General features: G+C 38.7%; 4 protein-coding genes across 18 annotated transcripts in view; 1 reads left to right on the top strand and 3 right to left on the bottom strand.

Annotated features, from left to right (window-relative positions):
• dock7 (dedicator of cytokinesis 7) overlaps positions 1 to 23,251 on the bottom strand; it is a 428,740-nt gene that overhangs the window by 96,146 nt on the left and 309,343 nt on the right. The gene's annotated exons all lie outside the window — the stretch shown is intronic.
• il12rb1 (interleukin 12 receptor subunit beta 1) lies at positions 148 to 7,454 on the bottom strand. Of its 2 annotated transcripts, none has more exons than XM_017041441.2 (16): positions 6,964 to 7,454; positions 6,333 to 6,456; positions 5,945 to 6,111; positions 5,489 to 5,631; positions 5,388 to 5,409; positions 5,224 to 5,289; positions 4,836 to 4,958; positions 4,616 to 4,692; positions 4,122 to 4,359; positions 3,898 to 4,026; positions 3,231 to 3,332; positions 2,727 to 2,879; positions 2,358 to 2,513; positions 2,177 to 2,246; positions 1,880 to 1,955; positions 148 to 1,539 (listed from the first exon to the last, which is right to left on the bottom strand). In XM_017041441.2, the coding sequence occupies exons 1-16, from the start codon at positions 7,034 to 7,036 to the stop codon at positions 1,219 to 1,221; spliced, it is 2,040 nt and encodes a 679-aa protein (XP_016896930.1). In that variant the 5' UTR covers positions 7,037 to 7,454; the 3' UTR covers positions 148 to 1,218. The 2 variants fall into 2 exon arrangements, with proteins under 2 accessions (XP_016896930.1, XP_016896928.1); XM_017041439.2 differs by having other exon boundaries at positions 148 to 1,542; positions 6,964 to 7,452.
• Positions 11,914 to 17,152, bottom strand: LOC103395684 (uncharacterized). Of its 2 annotated transcripts, XM_017041574.2 has the most exons (5): positions 16,633 to 17,141; positions 14,990 to 15,316; positions 14,242 to 14,397; positions 12,907 to 12,956; positions 11,914 to 12,818 (listed from the first exon to the last, which is right to left on the bottom strand). In XM_017041574.2, exons 1-5 carry the CDS (start codon positions 16,697 to 16,699, stop codon positions 12,657 to 12,659), a joined length of 762 nt encoding a protein of 253 aa, XP_016897063.1. In that variant the 5' UTR covers positions 16,700 to 17,141; the 3' UTR covers positions 11,914 to 12,656. The 2 variants fall into 2 exon arrangements, with proteins under 2 accessions (XP_016897063.1, XP_008331687.1); XM_008333465.3 differs by lacking the exon at positions 14,242 to 14,397 and having other exon boundaries at positions 16,633 to 17,152.
• Positions 21,590 to 23,251, top strand: part of mast3b (microtubule associated serine/threonine kinase 3b) — a 28,190-nt gene continuing 26,528 nt past the window's right edge. The window contains exon 1 of the mRNA XM_017041417.2: positions 21,590 to 21,977. Within this exon, the coding sequence (XP_016896906.1) occupies positions 21,931 to 21,977 (47 nt within the window). The 5' untranslated portion in view covers positions 21,590 to 21,930. The remainder of the gene's footprint in view (positions 21,978 to 23,251) is intronic.

Here is a 23,251-nt window from a genome sequence, read left to right as displayed (position 1 = left end):
CCAATACATGTCCAAAAGAATAGTTATATTTATATGCAGGGAGATTGACCTTGTAATGTGTAATAGTGTTATGGTTATAAATGTGGACAGCATACCTACAGTGGAAAAGAAACACAGATTATGCCTTGCTTCTTTTCTCCTTTTTGCTTTTTGGTTTCTCGTGGTATGGTATTACTGCCCTCTTGTGGATTTGTCTTTGATTTTCTCCCTCATTCCCCACACTAGGTATTAACTGGTAAATCGTGTTTGTTCATTGTGTGGCATTACACCTCTATTTTTAGTCCTTCCTCTTTGTCTGCTCAGATGTTTCGGTTCTTCATTTTGGTGTCTCATTCTGGCACTTTCCATGTGTAATGTTCGTTGACTGTCAGCTTTTTGGCAGTTGGTACCATAAATGCCCTCCTTTTATCTTTTCTATTCTGGATCATATCGCAGTAGATTTGGATATGTTTCCTTTTATCCCTTTATCTTTTAGGATTAGAGGGGATTTATTTTTTTTTGCCAGGCCTAATAACTCTTTATTTTGGATACAAATTTAGATTCAGTGAAACAAAAACAAAAAAAATAAAAATAACAATAACATAACATATTGTCAGTCATCTATATTTTATTACAGTCACCTCCTTAGTTTTTTTTACCGTAACTTAAATCAAACAACCTAAATTTAATATTAACCCTTTTTATTCAATTAATTTAAAAATATATGATCAATAGGGTTTTTAAAACCTAAAAATACTATTGTTCAACAATCCTTTGACCAGGATGTTAGATGTTAATCTCACTGTGTTGAAGTTGAAATCAGTGGCTTTGTTGCTGATTGGACTGTTGTTTACTACATCACAGATACAAACCAACAGAAGAGTGGAAAATTGTGTCCCATCAGCATGTCCTGGTTTAACCAGTGTTCTCATTAAAACCCTTAGAAGTCGATTTGCCTATGACTCATCTATCCTGTCGCCGTTCACAAGTGATTTGGCGAAATGCCCTTGTTTCTGTGTTGTGACCACTTCCTGTGACATTTACCTGTCACAGAAACACATTTTCGCTGCTGAAGTTTTCTAGCCACTGGAACACTTCTCTGTGTTACGCTTGATTGTTCACTGACCAATACTGAGTTCACGGTTAAATAAATAGTATCTGATCACCCATTTATATTTAGAGTGATGCTAGTCTCCTCTTCATTTTAGAATACAGTACTTTAATTGCACAACTCCCCTTTTAAGACAAATCAGCTTTCACATCAAAGACCAAACCATTCTTGTAAATCAGCATGGCAATCTCGTTGTCCAGCTGTTCCAGATCTGTGATTTCTCCTTCTGTGGATCTTCTCAGGAGCTGATCAGTGCAACCAGGATCTTCACGACTGATCTCCTGAGCGTTCTTTAAACCTTCACCGTCACCCTCTACATCTTTGTCAATTCCAGTCTCCCACTCTTCTCCGAGGTCTATGGTTTCCTCTGCATTGTCGCGGTCTGACTTTTCACCTGGATGCTGTAGCACCATGAGCTCATGCACCTCCTCTTTCCCCTCATGCATCTCCTGCTGCAGAGCAAGTTGACACACAGAGTGAGACAGTCCAAAAAAACCCCCAAAAAACCCAACAGCAGTTTGCAATTAAAAGGTCACCATTGGCTTTTCTGATTAAAGTTTAAGCAAAAGTTCAGTGGAAGAAGGAAAACAATGTTATGTATGTTTCTATTTCCTAGACGTAAAACGTATTAATGTCACTTTATTAGTAGTTTTCTTTTGTCATTTTTATCTGCTATTTATTTATTAAACCCCTATAGACTTCACAGCTATAGAAGAAACATCTACTGTATTAGCTCTTTATTAGTTGTATCATCAGAGCGACAAAGTTTAGGGTGAAAAGCAGCTGTACCTGATCATCAGCCTGATGGCTGGAGAAAGATGGAATAATTGGTTTGGGCACAGGAGGACAGATCTTGTGTCTGGTTCTGAGGAACAAAAATAGAGTAGAAGCTGTTGAAGAAGATAATCCATGAATGAAGAAAATGCTCGTGATTCATTGGATTTTTGTGATGTAAAATATGTGCCGTGACTCGAAAAAGTTCGGGAAACTGTTAACGAACAGAAAAGCCTAAAGCTCATCTAACAGCGTAAAGCACAATGAGCAACAACTTCTTTCAGAGTATTCCAATTTACGTGTATACTGTACCTTTTCAGGATGATGGTGCATATTGTTGGGATGAGGGTTAACCCAAAGAGTAAGGCGAAAACCCACCAGACTGATTAGGATGAGCGAAAAGAAAGGCACGGCGTATAAGTAATGCAGCCACACAGTCAGTGACAAACTCTGATAGACAATCCATCTGTTTTATGAGAGATTTGTCTGATACCATTCTCATGCTTCTCTGGCCACGTATTGACAGTCGCACTGGCTTTTGGTCCTTCACCCACTTTTGTCACTCCAGCCAGACTGATGTCGTATCTGGCTCCTGGCGTCAAGTTCTCCAAGTGATATTTTGTCAGTGTGGCTGATATATTATGGCACTCTGAACAAACAAAAACAAAAAAAGATTTTCAGCTACACTCACTAACAGCAAAGGTAAAGGAGGATTCAGACAGCACAGTGGAAAAAATAATAATAATTTAAAGCATATGTTAGTATTTAGAGTAAAATAGAATTAAACCAGAAGAAGGCTGATGAGTTAGATATATCAATATCAATAGCAGCAGGGACAAACATTACTAATGAGTAATTTTACCAGTGGATTGGTCTGAGTTCATTTTCACACTGCACAGCCTGTAGTGTGTGAGGAAACCTCGCTGGTCTGCAGAAGCAATTGGTTTCCAGGAAAGGTTAACTGAGGTCTCTGTTTCACTGACGACACTAAAATTCTGAGGTGTTCCATGTGGCTCTGAAAAAAAAAGTATATACATATATAAATATATATATATGCACTGTATGGCCAGTAGTCTTACAAAGCCCATCATGTGCATTAATACGACCCCTTTATTACATTGACAAGGGAAAAACAATAGCATACAAATCTGCTCAGAGTTTCCATAGTAAATGGTTCAAACATCATCCCCGATTTTTTTTAAATTTTGTTTCATTAGGTCATTTCAACCTTTTAAATTTGGCAACACTCATTGACATGCATCAGTTGTTTGAAGTTTTTATAAGGCTGCACTAGGTGCTGTCATTTTAAAGCCCCCATTGTGTAGACAGGGCAGGAACATTTGACACGTGACATAGACAAACCCACCTCCCTCGTCCTTGTAGTAGAGGCATGTCTTTACTGTGCGGGGCTTCCCACCATCACGTATGTGCTCATAGTAAATATATCCAACATAGTCTTTTAGATCATCTGCAGCAGAAGAAGAAAAAAAAATTAATGATGTTGGGGGCTAATTTTTTTTTTACCACTGAACATCATGGAGTTTGGGGCATCATTCATTCTTATTCACAGAAACACAGTGGCGTGGGGGGAAACATTCCGAGGAGGCTAAGCCAATTCAGCTTGGCCTCCTCACAGACAACAGAGTGCAGTACCATGTTTTTAACACTTATCAACCATTTAATATCTAGGGGGGCGCTGTTTTACAAACCATAAAATCAGTGTCTTTGGTTTTGAAGTCTGAAGTTTACCCACATACTGCACACCACCCCACTTCCCACAGGGTGTGCACTAGTTTTTAACACTACCTTCAAACCTGTTGCATATTTATACAAACCTGATCTAATTAGTAATGGTATGATCAATGCAGTCTGTACTATATGGTATGGTATATGGTATCAGGAGTGCACGCACGTTGGCACAAGTCTGTTTGACCTCAAGAAGTGTCAAGGAAATTGTAAAACAGTTTAAAATTCTAAAATACTTTGTTTGAAGTTAAATGCTGTAAAAAGTCATTTAATAATAATATACTTACCCTTCTTTACTGCCTTTATGTTGTCTTTTGTGCTTTGTGATGAAATTGTAACATTTTCTAAGTTGTCGTCTGACACTTCGAACCACTGCCTGCAAGGTTTCTTTTTAAACTTCGGTTTTCGGTCACAAGCTGCCAGCAAGAAAATAAGTAAAACTCTTCTGTTGAATAACAAATTGCTAACATATATCATGCACTCAGGGAAACATTCAACAACTTCGTCCTACGTTGTAAATTTGGAACTGGAACGGCCGGGACTTGTACGACTGCAGTAGGTGAACTGCCTGCTTCATTCCTGGCAGTGATGGAGATTTCGATGGCAGCGTACGACACATGTAGTACAACAGTGTAGTTATTGGTGTGGATGTGGCGTGGCTTCGTAGCAGTCTCTGCACAGTGGTGTCCATGAGAGAACTGGGTGTACTTCAGTTTGTATGTAACGACTGCTGCTGCACCAGGCATTGGCTGTAGAGCAGAAAAGATTCCTGTTAAAAATAACCAGGAAACTAAAGGAACACATCATAAGATACTGTTTGAGAAGGTTTTTTGAGGTTTGAGATTTAGTTTGGAGTTCAGATTAGAATTAGGGTGAGATTAGAGTTACAGTAAGGATTAAGATTAGGCACTTCTATAGTATATTTCTAAAGGTTAATACAAGGACTTCCAAACTCCATCTGCAACAGATACTGTTTTGTATGAACGGATGTTAGTTTTTGTTTACCTTCCAGGTTAGTGTGACTTCTCTGGTGCCGCTCAAAAGTTTTGTCGTCACGTTTACTTGAGGAGCATATTCAAGCTCTGTGGTCAAAACAGACAGTTTGAATATGAATGCATATTTGTTATTTGTTGTGCATATTAGGTTTAGTGTACATGGTTGTGGTCCGGTGCAGTGAGCAGTGGCGCTTGGATGACTGTGCTCTGATTTAAATCTCTCACATTACCTGCTGGAGCAATCACAGCTGGAGACCATTTACTCCACAGTGGGTTTTTGACCTGAGTGGGACGTTGTCTGATCTGAACATGGTAAGCTGAATGTTTCCTTAGATTTACAATGATAACTCTGTCTGTGTAGAAGAAATTAAAAAAAAATATATTTAAAATTTTAGACAATAAAAAAATGATGTCAACTTGGTGTCTAACAGAATCCCTTAAATTTTAAACCATGACAGGAAACCTGAGCCCACGAAAACCCACACGAACATGAGTTAAATATTGGGGGAAAAAACAATATATATATAAGAAAATTCAAACTACAGTTAGACCACTTAAAACTGCATGTTTACATTAGTTGTATTCACATTCTTAAACAGTTTTTCCAATTGCACTTACTTTTAGATTTTTCCTCTTTAGGAACTGGGCGTGAATTATGAACTGCTTGAAAGCTGTGTTTTTTCACTGGGGAAAGAAATGTATTAAAAGTAAGGTTGATATTTGGCTTAAAAAATAAACATGAGAGTGAAGAAAATCTTAACGACGTGGTTGTCAGTACTTACACAGAGTAGTATTTATTAATCTCTGTAACAGAAGTGCGCACATAATGTATTAAATGGTTAATCACGGCCTAAAAAGGCAAAGAAACCCTGGCATGCCTTACTTTTTCCCATGATTCTGTGAGGTTTCCATCTTGGCGATACCGGATCTCGGCTAATGCCGGAGCTTCTTCTGCAGCCTTCCAGCTTAAACTGAGGTTATTTAGTGACCAGGACACTGTAATGTTTGATGGTGGATCATATTTAACTGTGGATGAAAAGCAAAGACTTCTGGGTAATGTTGTCGTATACGTATTCTTGGTGACACATTGGTGTAAAACATTGGCTCTCGTTCACAAACCATTCCTATGAAAAAATAAGATATACTCTATACTTCGTCCAAGTATACACTATATGTACTGTATATACTCTGCCTGTAGACCTAAAGAGCTGCCATAAAAACACATACAGTGCCGCAAAAAATGCAACCTCAGCATTTTTAAGAAAAACAGTGGGTGTAATGATTTTGATTGCGACCACAGGAGCGTCCTATCCTGTACAAATGAAATCCCATGAATTACCTGTGTGTATGAGTTCAACAGATCTTTCTGCCGACCTGCAGCTGGAGTTTCCCACATGGGCCACCACTGCAATGTTGGCAGCTTTATGTTTAAATACGCATTCTTCCACGATCAACTTCGTGGTCGTCTTAATTCCACGGATTTCATTGTTTTTGCAGCTGAACGTGCTGTACATACGGACGACAGCAGAAAGTCACGGTTGACGTCATTCACAAAAAACAAACGAACTGTTCTAAAATACATGCAGTTGATCTAACAAGCAATAAATACAAGGAAATAACAGACCGACCAAACTAGAGAAAAAGAAAGAAAAATTACAAGTACAGTTTTGTATACTTTAAACTCTAAAATTTAAAATCTTTAATTTAATTAAATCAACATTACTTACTCAAGATGAAGATCAAATTTCACGTCCCTGTCAGTTGTGTTCATGCTCCATTCACATATATAAACAGTTTCATTAACACTTTTCTTAAAGCAGTCAAGACTTGATGGAGCTTCACATGCTGAACCTGTGGAGAATATTTTTATGATGTTGAATAAAGAATAATGTACTGTAGATTCTTAAAAGACATGCAGTCAGGGGAGACACCTGGACTTTTATGTTCAATCATATTTCAACAATAATTCAATCATAATTTTAAATCAAATTTAGACTCAATGTTTTCTGGTTTTGGAGACTTCAACATTAGCCTACAGTGAAGCTATTCTATTACCAAACTGGGCTTCAATCTGAAATTGAAAAAAAAAAAGAGAGAAAAATTTGTCAAGGGGTAAGCCGTATCGTAGGAAACATCGTACTGTAGATGTTATCTGCCAGTAGAAACCACATGATGCTGATAAGCTGCCCAATATGTTGTGGCTGATGCTTTTCCTTTTAGTCACACCTCAAAACAACGTAGTAACATTCATTCAAAAATCAAGCCACAAAATAAATACATAAAAAATACATAAAGACAAATCCAGGTCAGTTTGGTCAAATACGTTTCGAAGGACTTTAAATGCTCACAAACATTTACCTCTGTTGTCTGCCGTGAAGAGCGTAAACACAAAATATCCCAGTAGTGAAATCCAACATGTCAACATTTCCATGAGTTTATAGAATGAAAAGTCCACAGAGATGATAACCTGAGTGTAAGAGTGAACAGAGCCACTCACTCTGAATTCATGTAACTCACTTTCTTTCTCAGAAATGTCGCAGTAGTTTCATGAGCAGGTTAAATGAGCAGTGGCAAACCACAGTGTCAGGGGCCGGGGGAGGAAGCAGACACAACAGCCATTGTCATCTCAGGATTATACAGTTATTCTGTGATCTGTCTTTTTTGTGCTTAGTTCTCATCCGCCTCCAATGACACACAACAGCAACCTGAAGTGAAAATCGAAACAATGAGAATCTGCAGAGACGGATTCCAGGTGTCGGTCTAGGGAGACGGTCACACAGTTTAGGGTTCGACCTGTCATTAACAGATAAATATAGACAAAGATTGTGATGTGTTTAATGAATATGTATATATTATATTAATATATTATATTATTAATTTTGAAAGGAATCTAGAAAAAGAACAATTCTGTCATTTAACCCAAGACGACCCTACATCTCTGCTTAAGAACTTTTGAAAGGAATCTAGCAAAAGAACAATTCTGTCATTTAACCCACAGAAGACGACCCTACATCTCTGCTTAAGAATTGAAACGTAGGTTACACTCCAGAAAACCTTTACTTCTGTAAAAAAAAAAAGAAAAAAAAAGAAAAAAGAACAACCCATGCCAGTCTGCTGCTGACAATCTGAAGAAAAGTGTCACACACTGTACTGGAAACATTATTTGACCCTGGAGTTGCTGCCTATCTTTGGGGGAGGAAAATTCCTTTCCCCCAGTGTTTCCAAACCATTTTTTCTGGGGACCCATATTTTAAAAGTCGCAAACCTTCGCGACCCAAGTCAATAGGCATTATTCATAAACTCCTGGGAAACACAATGCGAGACGACCCCAGAAAAACCCTCTTGCGACCCACCTGAGGGTTGCGACCCAGTCTTTGGGTAACAATGCTTTACAACACAGTGATCGCTGCTGCTTTAACTGTGGTTTTGTGTTGAAAAGTAGAGAGATAGAAACAGAAAAAAGGATGACACACATAATCCGCAAAAAAGAATTAGGTCTCCCAGGGCCGTGAGACGAAAATGAATCTTTCTTTTTTTTTTCTTAAAGCTCTGGTTTCAACTCGTACTGGACGCATCATCTGGTTAGAACTTCTCTCTCCTTTGGTGTCAGACAACTATCGTGTGATTGGTCTGAATTTAAAACTCAAAAACTGTCATCTCGGGACAATCCCTCCCTCTGCTGTTATTACTGTCAAATTCCCATGATGCCTAGCACTGGTAACATGGACTGTAGTGATGAGGACTTGGCTGGAGTTTTACCTCCACATTTCTTGGTTCTTGCCACATACGTACACAGTGTGGTCTCATAAGAAATCACTTCATGTTGCAGAACACTTGTAATAATATTTTGAACATGTAGGTTGTAAACAGCTGATCATGTTATTCATGAAGCCTCCCGTGTGACTGGTGCTGTGGAGAGTGCAGGTTTTGGTTTGTGGTGTATGTTGGTTGGTTTATGGTGAACTTGTGAAAACAGGAAGTCACATGTTCAATTCCTTTGGCAAGGAGAAAAAAAACTGAAATAAACTGAGAGACTAGACAAAAATAAACCAGGCGTATGATAGTAAGGTTTAAAAAATAAAAAATATATTTTTTTACAGAACCCTGATTATCCCCATCCTTTTTATTTTTTATAAAGTTTTATGTTTTTCGGCCCAAAGCAGCAGAATCATGGCAGTTATGGAGGTGACCATTCCTGTCACGCCTCATACAGAAAGTGTACATCCTCATTTCCCCAGTTATTTATACACCTTACAGTTTCGGAGACAAATCACTTCTACTTTCATTTTTTGTTTTGCATCAGACAGACTGCTTCCTTCATCCATATATTTGTCAAAAAGGATCTTGTGCTTTGAAAAGAAGAAAAAAAAAACCACCCAGACAGGATGAGAAAAAACACACAGGAAGTAGGCACATCTGACACAGGAAACAGCCAACCTGTTCCACAGTGTTGACCTCATTTATTCTTTTTTTTTCTTCATTGTTAATTATTCCCCTGATGCCAGTGTGGAGGAGCAATCCATTAGCAATTGATCAAAAATTAAATATATAAAATGAAAAAAACGAAAAACGAAATATAAATATCAAAAATGAAAATTGCTAAAGGGTTAATATAGAACTGTCTCTACAAAGTTTGCTGTTTCTCATGACTGTGTGTGATCAGTTTTAAAAATGAATTGTCCACTCAGTTTGTCCTGTATCTGGTTTAAACTGTTTTGGGGTTTTGTTTGTTTGAATTTTTTTTGTTTGTTTGTTTTTTTGTTTTTGTTTTTTTTTTTTTGCTTTTTTGTTGTAGTTGTTTTTTTGTTTTTTTTTTGTCTGTTTTTTTGTTTTGTTAATGAAACAAAACGGCAAAGGTGCTTTGATTGTGTAGTAATGCATTCGTTTAAAATTGCCCTGCAGTCAGTATGTTGCAATGGTCTACCAACAGATGGTGCTATAGAATCGTACAGTACAGTGATACAAAAATAGTCATTACGTTGGCGTCCAGATCAGATACACAGTCAACCTGAAACTCGAGGTTCTAAAATGTTTCACTCGTTTCAGGGAATGATCTGTGGTTTAAGATAGTCATTTGTAAAGTTTGCAATATTATTATTTTATTTTTGAATTATTTTGGTATATAAGAAAAATAGTTTGCCTGTACATTACATTATACGCACCTTTTCTTTGTGGCCTAACGATGGGCCAACATCATTTGCTTTTTTGACTGCGATCACTTCAACCGACTGCCACTAGAGGTCAGTCTCAGAGCTGCGGTCGGCAGGAACCGCGTCATGCTGAAATCATCGTCATACGTAGTGGAGAACCAAAAGTGTGGTTCGGGGAAAAATTGGTAACTACCCGAAAACATCTGCACCTTTACCAGATCAGGTGACCTAGCTTTGGTCAAGCTGAGACGTCTTCTGAGATTCGATGATTCAATTTTTATTCTTTGAGCACTTTTCATGCACAAAGCCAACTCAGTGTGCTTTACAGTGGTTCAAAACAGTTAAATATAAAAAAAAGAAAAGAAAAAACAGTGGTGAACACCCTCTGCCCTCATAGACCCTCGCGTCGGCTGAGGAACAACTCCCAAGAAAAACCCTTAATAGAGTAAAAAAAAAAAAACCCCTTCACACCGTGACACCAGGGCCACGTGGTTGGACGATGGCTGGTGTTAATGGCTTACAGTAAGTAGGTAAAACCATAGGTATTAATGAGAGTGTGAATGGTTGTTTGTCTCAAAATGTGGACGGAAAATCTTGTGACCAAGATTAACTTGACAACTGCGACGCCTCCTGCGATCCCCAGTGAGGATTAGGTCATGGACGGTTACAACAAAACCATGAACCAGGTTTTCTAAGAAATACATTCAATATTTTTCCCAAAAGTTAAAAACAGATACAGTGATCTCATAAAACAAACCTAACATTAAAAATGAAATACTAGGATTATCTAAAGAAACAAGCCTAACAAAAAGAAAAACAGTCAGATAACTGACCTCTGTGAAGGAATACAGTAAAGTACATTTTCCATTAAAAGCGATGATGTGAGATAAGATGAAGTGTGAAACTTGTTTTGCAGCAACACGGGAGGAAAATGCAAATGTGAAAAGGAAACATATTTTTCACAAGTGTATAAGTGAAAGGTAGAAAAATTCTACCATGCTTGTAGTCGTGGTAGAAAGTGACAATTCAAGCAGCCCACAGGAATACGAGTGAACATGAAACTCGAAACATAACACATGACATTTACTGACAAACCTCAAATGTTAATGTAAAACTATTTATTTTTAGTGAAGAATTGGTGAAATATTAAATATAATTACTGATCGCAGTTAACTTCACATAAACAAAGAAAAAGTGAAATTCTGTTTATTAAAAAAGCAGGTGTTTTTTAATAAATATATCTTTACGTTCCACTGTATCTGACAGACCATGTGACCCATACACTGTACCATTTCTCGCTAAATTCTGAGCTTTCAGCCATTTCTGCTGATGTCAAGTGGAAAATCAGCATCTTGCCAACTTCACACCCACTGATTAGCATCTCTGCAGGTTACATCCCATCAGAAAGGATGCATTTCAACTGATGTTGACTTTTAACATTTTATGTTTATTCCAACAGTAGTGAGGAATTTTAATTGTTGTCAGACTTAAATTAAAAAAAATTAAATCCTACCACCTTAACTGATTTAAAATTAAAGTGACACCTTAGCATCGGGCAGGTGTCGATTACCATTTAATATTTTCAAATTTATTCACATTTATCACAAAATCGACTGAAAATCTTCAACTTGGTTGAGTATTTGACATCTGTCTCAAATGAAAGAGAGAGAAAAAAAAGACGGTAAAAAGCACAGAGAACTTTTTTTTCCGTGCATTTAGATATCGCTTAACTGACACAAATTTGTACTTTTGCGGTTTTGGAAAGCTGAGGTTTTTGTTTACGGCAAGCGTTTGGCACAGAAGGTGTCAGGCTGTACAAAGTGCATGTTTCTAACGGTATGTGACACTGCAATGAGCTGAGAACAGCAGTAAACCTTACACACTACACCCAACGTGTGTCTTGTTTGTATCATAACATTTTGTATCTTTTAGTACATACAAAAATGTAGCCCGATTTTTGATTTTGATTTCTGCAGCAGATGTCTGGGCTATCTGCTAATTAGCATTATTTTGTTAACCATTTAGTTGCTAAATGTTCTTTTGAACAGATGTCATTGTTATCTGCTCATTATTCTTTTAATAACGGCTCAGTAAGATTCTGATTAATTTATTTGCCAGTTACAGTGAGTAGAAACTTGCTGTGTCATCTCCAGGAGTCAAGATTTAAAATCCTTTAATGTCATTGAACAGACACCTGATCAACAAAATGATTGCATCCATTTCACAATCTTCATTTCACACTGTCCCTGCACCCTAGCCCCCTCTACTGGAACCTTACTAATGTAAGCCTGTTACTACGTTCATCCATATTTTTTTCTCCAGGACTTTACACATTTCCTTTGTCTAATACCACCCACTGGAAAAATGTTGAGAGGAGAGGAGCCAAATTATACACCAGGGGTCATCAATTATATATGTTGGAGGGCTAGAGTTATTCTGGACAGACACCTTGGGGCCAGACACTCAAACAAAATGGAATAAAAACCACCATTTTGTCAACATTATTGTTTGATTCGGTCAAGGGCCCGATTGGATGATTTCGGTGGGCCAGACTTGGCCTGCGTGCTGCCAGTTGGTGATCGCTGTTCTGCAGGCATGTTGACCAGGTCGATACATATAAGTTCATGTTGTATACTTTAAAATGTCTGCAGTCAGTGTGGCATCCAACCCTTAGGATGCCGCGGTAGATGCCGCTTCAGCCAGACGTCTGTTGTCATTTCTGTTTTTATTTTAAAAATATCACCAGGCATTTGGAAAGACTTTGACGTCAGTGTCAGTGGAAATTATTTACAGAATGTACAGAAATTGTTTATTAAAATGATGTGGTGTTAGCGACAGCAGTTGTTATCATACAATCTTGCATTTCCTCTTGCAGAACGGTGGCTGTTAACGCTTTCATCGCTAGGTTTGCATTGAGCTGTGCATCTTCTCTGACACGTAGCTAATGTTAGCATACTCTGTATTGTCTGAGTTTACACTGGTGGCTGCGGGTCTCTTAGGGAAGTCCAGGACGCTGTAGACCAACGGAGGTTGAGGTGGGGAGTTGGATATGTTAATGGTGTCCTGTCGAGACAGTGAGAATAAAAAAAATGGAGGCACTGAATTTGAAGTTGTCCGTTAATCTACCCAACAACGATGGGGCATTTCTCACCTGAGTTGTGGTGTTAGAGTTCTGTTGTGGTACATATTGTTGTTGTCGAGCTGCTCCGGAAAAAAAAAAGACAAAACATATTGTTATATTTTTTCCTATGGTCAATCTATCATGCAAGTACAAACTAAAGACAAAATAAAAATACCCATAAAGTAAGTCTATCAGGAGTAGTTAGGAGTTAGTTAGTAAAAGAAAAAGTCTTAATCCGATACCAAATTATATATATTTTGGTCATTTTTGATTAGACACTAACTAATAACCCACCAGTTCATTCAAGGCAGTAAATACAAATATCCATGATTAATAAATATTAACATCTTCTGTCATTAACACAGACAATGTGCAGGACATGAATGGAGCTATCCAAGAATTAAAGCAGTGGGAAGTCTAGAAAAAAAAGTCTGGTTTGTTACTGTTGTTTTAAAATCATTAAGAAATTAGACTTTTGTTTTAACTTAATTGTTGCCTCTTTTTTACTTGTTCTCAGCTTTGTAAATTATCATCACATCTGACTAACTGGCTGTGGGAATGTTCGACAGGAGCTTGGTGAAGGAACAAACACATCACATTCCATTCAAAAAAACAAACATATAACATATAATATAAATATAGCAATATAACAATATAAATGACAACTGCTGAATATTCTGTGTAGTATGTATATGTAGTATATAAAGTCTAGACTAACCACAAACATCCTTTGTTCAATTTGTACTTGTTAAAGTCGCTGTTTGGCATATTTTGTCATGACGACAGACCAGGTCGTCATTGCACGATTTCAAACAGTCAGCATCAATTTTGCATTTGATAACATGCACAAAAAAACCCTTCTATTGTGGTGTCTGTGGTGACAGGGGCTGCCAGAAATTAGCAAAGTTCTCGCTCGAAGTAGGCCAGGCCATTTAAAAGCAAGTAAAAGTACCCACAGAACACTAGAGCAAACTATTAAGTTTCTTTCTTTTTTTTTTCCTTTTCCACGCATCCTTCCATTGAGAACAGACACGTTTACTGACCTTGTCTTCTCGGAGGAGAGACTTTGTTTCAAGCTATGAATCATCACGTTACAAAAGGAAGTGAAACCAGTCGAGTTTGCAATTTTTCGAGCATCTAACAACACAACTGCACACATTTTCCACATTATTACGAGAATCCCTCTCATCAGCTTCTCAGCCACTTATATGTATCAGAAAACAATGCACTCTTTGACTTTAAAAACTCTGAAATTGAATGTTGAGTTATTTCGTCTGATTTGGACACAGTGTCTAATCCAAAAACAGTTGGGTTTTTAACTCAGTTAATGAAAAAAATGACTTCATTTTTAGTTCTTCACTGTACCTTTGACTCTCACAAGACACCAGATGAGCAATGAAAATAATGCCACGGTCAGAAGAAACAATGAAATCACGAGGACAAAGATCATATCAGTAGGCAGGGCAAAGGTAGAGCTTTCACTTCTTGTGGTCGTAGTGATGTTTTCCTGCAGTGGACCTACTGTAGAGTTAACAGAGATACAGAGAGCATTTAAAAAAAAGTAGCTGCAGGGAAGTATTACAGTACAAATGATGTTATTTAATGAGCTGGATGACATGGCAGTGACGGGTGGTCCTTTTTGGTTCATAAACGGCCTTCAGGAGACAGACAGTATGATCCTTACTTTAGCCCTAGTGATTAGCATCTTAAAATAGAATTAGATGTATGAATTTATTTATAATTTTTTTTAAATGTAATGGCTCAGGATCTGCCAGCTCTCCCTTTAAGATCTACTGGTAGATCCCGCTCTACTTATTAGGCGTCCACGCCATACTGTATACTAATAGTTACGTGAACTCCGTGCATCGAACATAACCCTTTTCTTCCGTTGTGTTTTCTGGGTCTGGGTTAGTCCCTAATGAACCAAATGGGCATCCATCTTGTTCTCTGTTCATCGAAGTCCAGTGGTTAAACGTTTACACCCGTAGACTATGCAGACTGCTCTGTACAAAATAATCTCAACCTGAATAATACAGCTAACAGTGGTGAGTGATCCAACGGCACGCCTGGCCCGAAGAGCTCGTACTGATGGACAAATATGATCTACGTTTACCTGTGCTGCTGGTGTTTCCCCTTAGGACAGTCAGATGGACTTCATTGTCACTCTCTTTAAGCTTTGTTGAGTCTTGGAACAAGGTCATCCGGTAAGAACCACTCTTATTTAAATACAGTTTTGAGATGTGGTATCGTACGGATGTGTTTTGATAAATGTCAAAAACATCGCCCAGCATGAAACGCCTGTGTCCTGTATACTCGGCGATCTTTCTATCGTTTAAATAAACAGCAAAGTGGCTGTTGTAATTAATGGCAGTCTCATTAAATGTGAAGGTTAGTGTGATGTTGTTGCCCAGGGTCCCGATGACCTCTGCCCCACCAGGTCCTGTGTGAGGAAACAGAAGAAAACGGAGTAATCGGTGAGCTAAAGTACCACTGACAAATACAATACAAAACTTTTGTTTTGTTATAAATATTTTAAAACAACGATATTTTGCTCTTGAATAAACAATGTTGAACACAACATGTTATGGTGAATTATAATCAAACCAACCTTTAACTATGGATCACTGTTGATTTTGTTTAGCCATTTTTATTCTGGTAATTCATAATAAAAGTTGACTCAATGCTCTTTAAGCCATTGTTCCCCAAAGACTGGGTCGCAACCCCAGGAGTTCTCGGTCATCACAACAGCTGTCTGCATCCAACCTCAAAATAGCTGCCAGTTCAAAAGCTCCACCTGTGGTTTTTTTTAATAGTGTATAATTAATTATAGCCTATGTATTTAATGTTAGCATTCTGTCCTGCCGTTCTGCACGCTAGACAAAAACACAAAAGGCAGCCACTAACCTCAAGAACCGATTAAACACAATGTTACAAGAAGCTCTTGAACAACGTTCTAATCCGATTTTTGTTGAAAAGAAAAAGAAAAGGGCTACTCATGGTTACCGTTTTTGCTGGTTCAACTACTGTTTTTTGTCGTTTTTTGTTTAAAATTTGAGTGATAATAATGGTTCAGATATCACTCGGTCAACAATAAAATATCCTCATTAATGTTCAATAATGATCAAGTACACTATTTTGTGATTTACGAATAATGTCTATTGACTTGGGTCGTGAAGGTTTGTGACTTTTAAAATATGTGTCTGCGGAAATAAAGTTTGGGAAACAATGGTCTAAGCTCTGGATTGACTGTAAAAGAGTCTATAGAGTCTAAAAGTGTATTCATTTTACAAGGATTGTCCAAATATCTTTTAAGAGTACTACCATTGTAGAGTTCTGGGTGAAAACAATCACTTTCTTTGCCTCAACTATAGAGACTGACTTCTAGTTTTCAAATGTTCTTCGGGGAAATGAAATACTCAGAAGGTTTGAGATTAAATCATGCAGCAAAGATTCAAGAAACTCAACATGGTTCCGTTTAAGATTCAAGGTCAAAATTTAAACTATTAAACCAACACAAACTAATGTCACATTGTTGTCTAGTTTTTGGTTTTGCTTCATTTGAACAATTTGTATAAAAACATTTAAGCACTTGCCCCAGAGCAACAATTGAAAATAAACACTTCGTTTAAGCAGGTTTCGCTCAATTTATATATTATTTTATCGTTTTCACAGCATAAAAGTCGACATCGAGCTGTTCTTAACCATTCTGAAACTGCATGTGTGTCATCCAAGAGGAAAACTGTGTAAACGGCTTACCGAAAACCATGTGTGCAGTGGCGATCAGCACCAACCCCAGTGGCTTAGTGATCACATTGTCAGCCATGGTGGAAGAAAATCGTTTGTTTTGCCTACCAGGTCCTGATGGTCCTTGGGTCTCAGAGTTCACTGACGCTTCAGTTATCGATAAACCTCCTGGTTTTATTAGGAGGTTCGATTATAAGAAAAAAAACTAGCTTGTATTTGTATGTGTGTCAGGACGACAGTGTCAACAGGAACTTGCAGGATCTCTGACTTATAGTTCTGACACCTACAGTAGCACAAGCACCTCCTGTAACAGAAGACTTCAAAGACGATCATGGACATGTGGTGCAGACTGGGAGGAACTTGTGATGCACTCAAATTCAGGAACAGAAATAATAGCTCATTTCTTGAAGAACAACTGGCAAAGTCTCAGAAAAGAAAAATAAAACTCTGTGGTTAATCGGTGCAGTCCTTTGTTGATATCGTCTTGGTTGACTTGCAGAGCAAATAAGAAAATCCCCACTGTCTATTTTTAGTCTTGAAAACGGTTTCGGGGACTGGGTGCTGACGAGCTCTGTGGAGTCTGTTTAAGTTTGAAGTTATGTTGTTGCCTAAAAAATGGGAACAACTGCTTCTACGCTATGTAAAAAATGGGAACAACTGCTTCTACGCTAAAGAACAAAAAGGTCTTAGTGAAGACGAGCTTTATTCACACATCTTTTGTGTTGTTGTGTTGGTTTTATTTAAAGTTCAGTTTCAAGCATTTGGGGGAAGTTTTGCCGCTTTGAGATATCTTACTATACGGCTGCAACTTGTATTGTAGTAGTTCTCAAAGTGGGGAGCTGGACCTAAACTTGCACTAGCTGCTCTAATCTCTCTTTAAAGAAAAATAACCCAACTGTTTTTTAGTTTCACTTTTATGTCCATTTCTTAGCGTTCATTCAAGTCACAGTGCCATTTAACCGCACTATGAGGAAGCACTTTTTTGTCTCATAGGAAAACACTCTCTCACTCTTGTCTCTGAGGGGGATTCTGTTGGTTTCCGTGATTGGTGACGGTGGTCTTCCCCCAGCAGCATGGCTGTAAACGCAGAATTCAGAAAACACTTAATAACTCGCCCTTTGTGTAATGCCATTGAAATAGAGTTGCACAAATGCCTTATTCTTTCAGATATTGTACCAAGTGTGTTCCACTAAACACACTGTCACTTTGCATTTCTGCACCATCTTGTGGCAAGTCTCCCGCAGAGCTCTACAGACTTTGACTCACACACCTCCACTCTTGCACATACTGTGCTCACACTCGCTTACTTCTTATCTAACCTTTACATTATTGTAGTTCCTGTGACGCAGCTCTCTGAATAGACTTCCTGTCTGCAGCTGTGCACCCTGTTACAGCATCTCTTTATTTAACCCTATCTCTTTTTAACTGATAGGAGAAAAACAAAACTGGTCCCTCTTTAAATGTTGTGATTGTTTTGCTGTTGATGCTGTTGTTGTTGCTTTCAGTTTACGCGACATATTTGTTCTGTAAAATTTGTATGTATATGTTAAAAGTATCACATATATATCTTCAGGAAAAACCCCACACACACCACAGAGCAAAAAGTATATGTAATGAAATATAATAATCTTTTAGTTTAAATGACCTCATAATTGACTAAAATCCCACCCTGTTTAGTTGAACACAACGCTGATATACTGGCAGGAATTGAAGAACGATACTCACAAAAGATCTTCTTCAACAGCTCTGATTAGCTTTTTTTATAGCCATCTGCTGCCCCCTAGCAGAAGAGTATTTAATTGTTCTGCCTTTCATGCTTTGACGAGCAAAGACAAATGATATGCAATAAATAAATAATAGTTTTCAATTTTTATTTAAGATAACCTTCACTCGTCCTTGTCTTCTTTGAGTTTTAACTGCAGATTTGAATCCTATGAAAAAGCTTTACTGACACCTACTGGTTTATTTTTTTATAGTAAACAAACTTTTATGTCTACTTATGTAAACACAGTAGACAGAACTTTTTTTAAGACATTCTCTGTTAAAATGTTTGTTTTTTGTATTTATTGTTTGGTTGCCTGTACAAATGTTTCAGACATGGATGGTTTTTCTGATGCCTCTAAGTTTTTTCTCTTACAAATGGATGGAATTGATTCAGTTGACTCACAATCTCACTGTTAACGCTGAGACACGACACATGTCTGGAGACTGGAGACAACAGCCCAATGTCAGCTATAGAACACACGGAGAGTCAGAAATGTATGTTCGAGTGCCGGTGTGAGAAACGGTGTCAACGGCAGCTGACAGGGTCGACTGCTAGGAGAACTTTGACAGCACATGACCTGGGCTGGCTGGCTGTTGTGTCTCTCATAGAATCTCAGATACTGTGAACTGAGTTGCTTTAGTAACTGGCATGACGACGATGTCCACGGACACTAAGAACCAGCCCCCTCCCCCCCCCCCAAAAAAAAAAAAACTATTGTAGGTGCAGTTTTTGGTGAGGTCTATGTGAACAGAACAGTTTAATGACGTCATCTCTAAACTGGAGATCCTTAGCAACAACCAGGGATCTGTGGAGGTACCGTGGGGGAGGGGGGGGTGGGGGGACTGTTAAATCTTTGGAGCATTTCTTTATATTTTTCCTCTAGTATTTCTCACCTTTTACTTTCAAACATTTAATCCTACTGCCACTTAAGTTTTTCATTTATGTTTAAAATAAAACCAGAAGAAAGAAAAGCTTGTATGTATGAATATTATGCAACAGACAGTGTCATGTTTAGTTATTAATGTCAAAGGAAGCCCATAGAGTACATGACACTGGGCCCAGTTAAAAAAATAAAGACATTTTATACAACATATGTGGTAGATTTCCTGTTCTTGAAACTCTTGTTTCTGTGCTGGATATTCGGTCCACGCAGTCTTGAAATGTAAACAAAAACAACAAAGAGGCAACATGACACTGGTGGAACCGGAGGTGGATTAGAAACTGTGTGTCTTGGCTGCCATTTGCTGAGGGACACATGTTGCAGCAGCATTTAGTGAAGCATCATCTCTCACCACAGAGAATGAAGGAGGCACACACACACACACACACACACACACACATAGTGATGGGAAGACAAGAGCAGGAGAGCCCTTATTGCCATGGTAACTGAGATACCGACTCTCCTATTAAATGCCGCCGAAAGAAAACAATTACCAAGCAGTCGGGAACAGGAATTCCTTGAGGAGGACTTGTTATTTATCTGAGATTGATTAGGTTTTCCTACAGTCTTAATCTGACCCTCTATCACTTTACTGCGTTGCTTCTCTGTTTTGCTCTCAGCAGCAGCAGCAGCAGCAGCAGTAGCAGCAGCAGCAGCAGCAGTCAGAAGCCTCTTGAAGCCTACGCTGATGCTCGGCACCAAAGAGTACCGCAGACAGGTGCAGTGAGTCGTGTTTAGTGGAACATTTATCGGCTGTAGAGAATGTGATACCTCACCAATCAATAACATGGGAGAGGATGCTTGGTTTAATGACTCCTAATCAGTGATGTCGCCTTATAATTACTGACTAGAGGGGGCGTCGCTTCTATAAAAGTGTTAGAGGGCAAGTTAGAGAAAAAAGGAAAAGTTGGGATGAAAATACAAGAAGCTGCAAGTAAAGCAGAGAGGTAAATGAATGAGAGGAGTCAGAACCCTATTCCTAAAATTTCTGTGGCGTGCTCATCATGCGTCTGTAGCGTCATGATGTTGTAAGGAGATATTGATTGTGTGATGAGTCAGTTTTGCCACAGTGCCCGTGTGTGGGGTCTATGTGACCACCAGATGTGGTTTTAATTCCACGGTGTGGTGCAGTTAATGACAGTAGATAACGTAGTAGCGTAGTAGAAAGTGACTTTCATTCATTTGAACGTGGCTAATGCCTCACCGCGACAGTTAGTCACATGACAATTAGGACTTCAACAAAAACCTCACAAATGATGGTTCTGTCTCAATAGGACCTTTTTTTTTGTTCCTCATTGAGACCAGGTCCTAAATAATGCCAGCAGTGGTCGCTAACGGGCAATTACTCTGTGTAGGTAATTATCAGTAAGGACACTGATAGCTCTCCGTAGCCATAACAATCCACTTCGATGTCGAACTCTGACCTTTAACCTTTAACCCTGGTTCTAACCCTGAGGCCAAGGCGATTGGTGAACCACTATTGATTTACATTAACACCTGTTGTTTGGAGCTCTTGGAGTAATTGGGTTGAATGTTGATGACATCACAGCCTGTACATAAATATGGGACATGGTTACTGCATTGCTTGCCACATAGGCAGTCTCCTGTGGCATTACAAGACGGTGATAAGATGCTATTAAAAACAGAATGGTAGTTTTGTGGAGGTGCGGGGGGAGGAGGGGCTCTTATTAATTTAAATAGTTTTTTATGGATGGCTTGTTTCCATTTTGTGTGCGTTTCGTGTGACAAACAAACTTCTTTCTTTTTTTTTCTAGAATCATAATTGGTCCTTGTAGCTTTGAGAACGTGTACACACACACATACGCAAACAAGCAGTGTGAAGCACATCCTTGATGCCAGCTGTCACGGTTTGCAGTGAAGGTATTCCCCAGCCTCATCATCACGACAGCAGCCTGTTCGTCTTGACACTGTCGAACTCATCACTCACTGGCATGGAATTCAAAGGCTTGGAAAAGACCAGCAGACACTGGTGTTTTGATGTAACATTTATGAAGTGTTTTCTTCCCTTTCAGTGAAAAGAGCCGGTTTGTGAATCACACCTTTGACACTCCCACTTTTGCCACCACCCCTATCTTCCCCTCACCCAAACTCAACCTTTCTGCCTGTCACCCTTTACCCAAACCGATATAGCACCTCTCTCTCTCTCCCCCCACCGTCTCCCGTCCCCTTCCACACACACACTTTATCTGACTCACCCTCTCCCTCCTCTCTCTACCTCTCCCCCTCCCTCGTTGCTGCCTCTCTCTCTCCTCTTACCACAGTCACAAGGAGGTGAGCGCTGACCCGTCGTTTTTTGCGCTTGTGGCAGTCGAGTGCTGGTGCGCGTTGGAGACGGACGACAAACGGTGCGTAAAAACCTCTGTGATCTAATGCAACTGGTTTGCTGTACGCCATTAACCGGCTCCGGAGTTTCTCTCTGAATTTCGCTGAAGCCCACGGTGGACGAGACACACTCTGTACAGGGGGCGTTATTTTTAGTCACCCAACGCAGCGATGAGTGGCGTGAAGCCGGCTGTGACAGCGAGTGGTGGCGCTGCGCTCTGGTGGTGAGTGAGGATCTGAGCTCCAACTGCGTGAAGCAAGAATGAAGTCCAGGAGAGACAAGCTGAAGATCCCCTCTCTGACCCTGGAGTAAGTACTGGTATTTTATCAATAATAATAATAATAATAATAATAATAATAATACAATAGTGTATATAATAATATCTGACAAATATTTAGTTAAATTTTGAATTTTCTATTTCAGCATTTTCTAGTTAGTTTGTTGCCCAAACTTTTCATACAAAGACCCACTTGTTCATCTTTAATCCCAGTTATCCTGGTCATAACAGCTGCTTAAGTATTATTTCGCCCAAAGTTAAGTAAAAATATTATATATATAAATCTTAATGTATAGTATGCAGGAACTTTCTTTAAATAAACCATAGAGTCAAATTACCTTAGTTGTCTATAATTAGCCCTGGTTAGTGTGGGGCTGTGTTTATCAGCAGGGATGCTGCGCTTTCTTTGTTTTTCCTGTTTTTCCTTTAGAGAATACTCAAAGTATAGATAAATGATTGGAGATTCCAAATCCAATTTTTTAATTTGTAGTGGAGGTGTAGAGAGCCACACATGAATGCAGCCTACTAACACTAGTCAGACCATGTGAAAACAAATCCCTGTCAGTAGTAATTGGTTGTACTCAGATGTGTCCGTCCCAAAGTACATTTGAATCTACAAACCTAAATGTATTTTTGTTAACAACGTTTGCATCAGTTACATGATTAGGTTTATATAAAACAATAATGCTGTAGCAGTACACTCAGGGCTTTTCGTTACCTTCACAGCACCACCTACATACGTAGGAAGAGGAGCTGCGTGTCCTTCTGTTTGCAGTGACAAAATATAAAAATAAACATAATAAACATATCTTTAGGTAGAAACTCATAAAACAAGTGCGATTTGAAGAAAAATGTTGATCTTTGATGTGTAAATTATGACCTGAGTTTGGAGATGACTAATTTCTTTCTAATATCTTTTATATTTTATATTAAAATTATTAAAATTATTCTATTTTAAATGAGAAAAACCCTTCCCTGGATGTAGACAGTCAGCTTGTGTGGCCTTGGACTTTTATTGTGTTTGCTGACGGTTCGTGGCTGGGTAAAGTTGCACAATCGCACAAGTGAAACAGCAGGGAACTTTCCACCATGGAGTTAAATTTTCAGGCAGGTGAACTAACGTAGCAACATTATTTCTTACAGAGTGTGACTGTTGTTTTTTACTTTCATCAAACCATATGCTCCACTGAGGTTCGGCCATATGTCTTATTTGTCGAGCAGCATCTGTGGTATGATGATGTTTTGTGTGTTTCCCCGGCTCCTGGATACATTTCCAATTGCATTTCCCCTTAAATATCAATAGAC

The sequence above is a fragment of the Cynoglossus semilaevis genome, chromosome 2, assembly GCF_000523025.1.
Source record: "Cynoglossus semilaevis isolate Cse_v1.0 chromosome 2, Cse_v1.0, whole genome shotgun sequence".
NCBI classification, from domain to species: Eukaryota; Metazoa; Chordata; class Actinopteri; order Pleuronectiformes; family Cynoglossidae; genus Cynoglossus; species Cynoglossus semilaevis.
The sequence above is the reverse complement of the archived record's forward strand: the minus strand, read 5'-3'. Positions and strand labels throughout refer to the sequence as shown.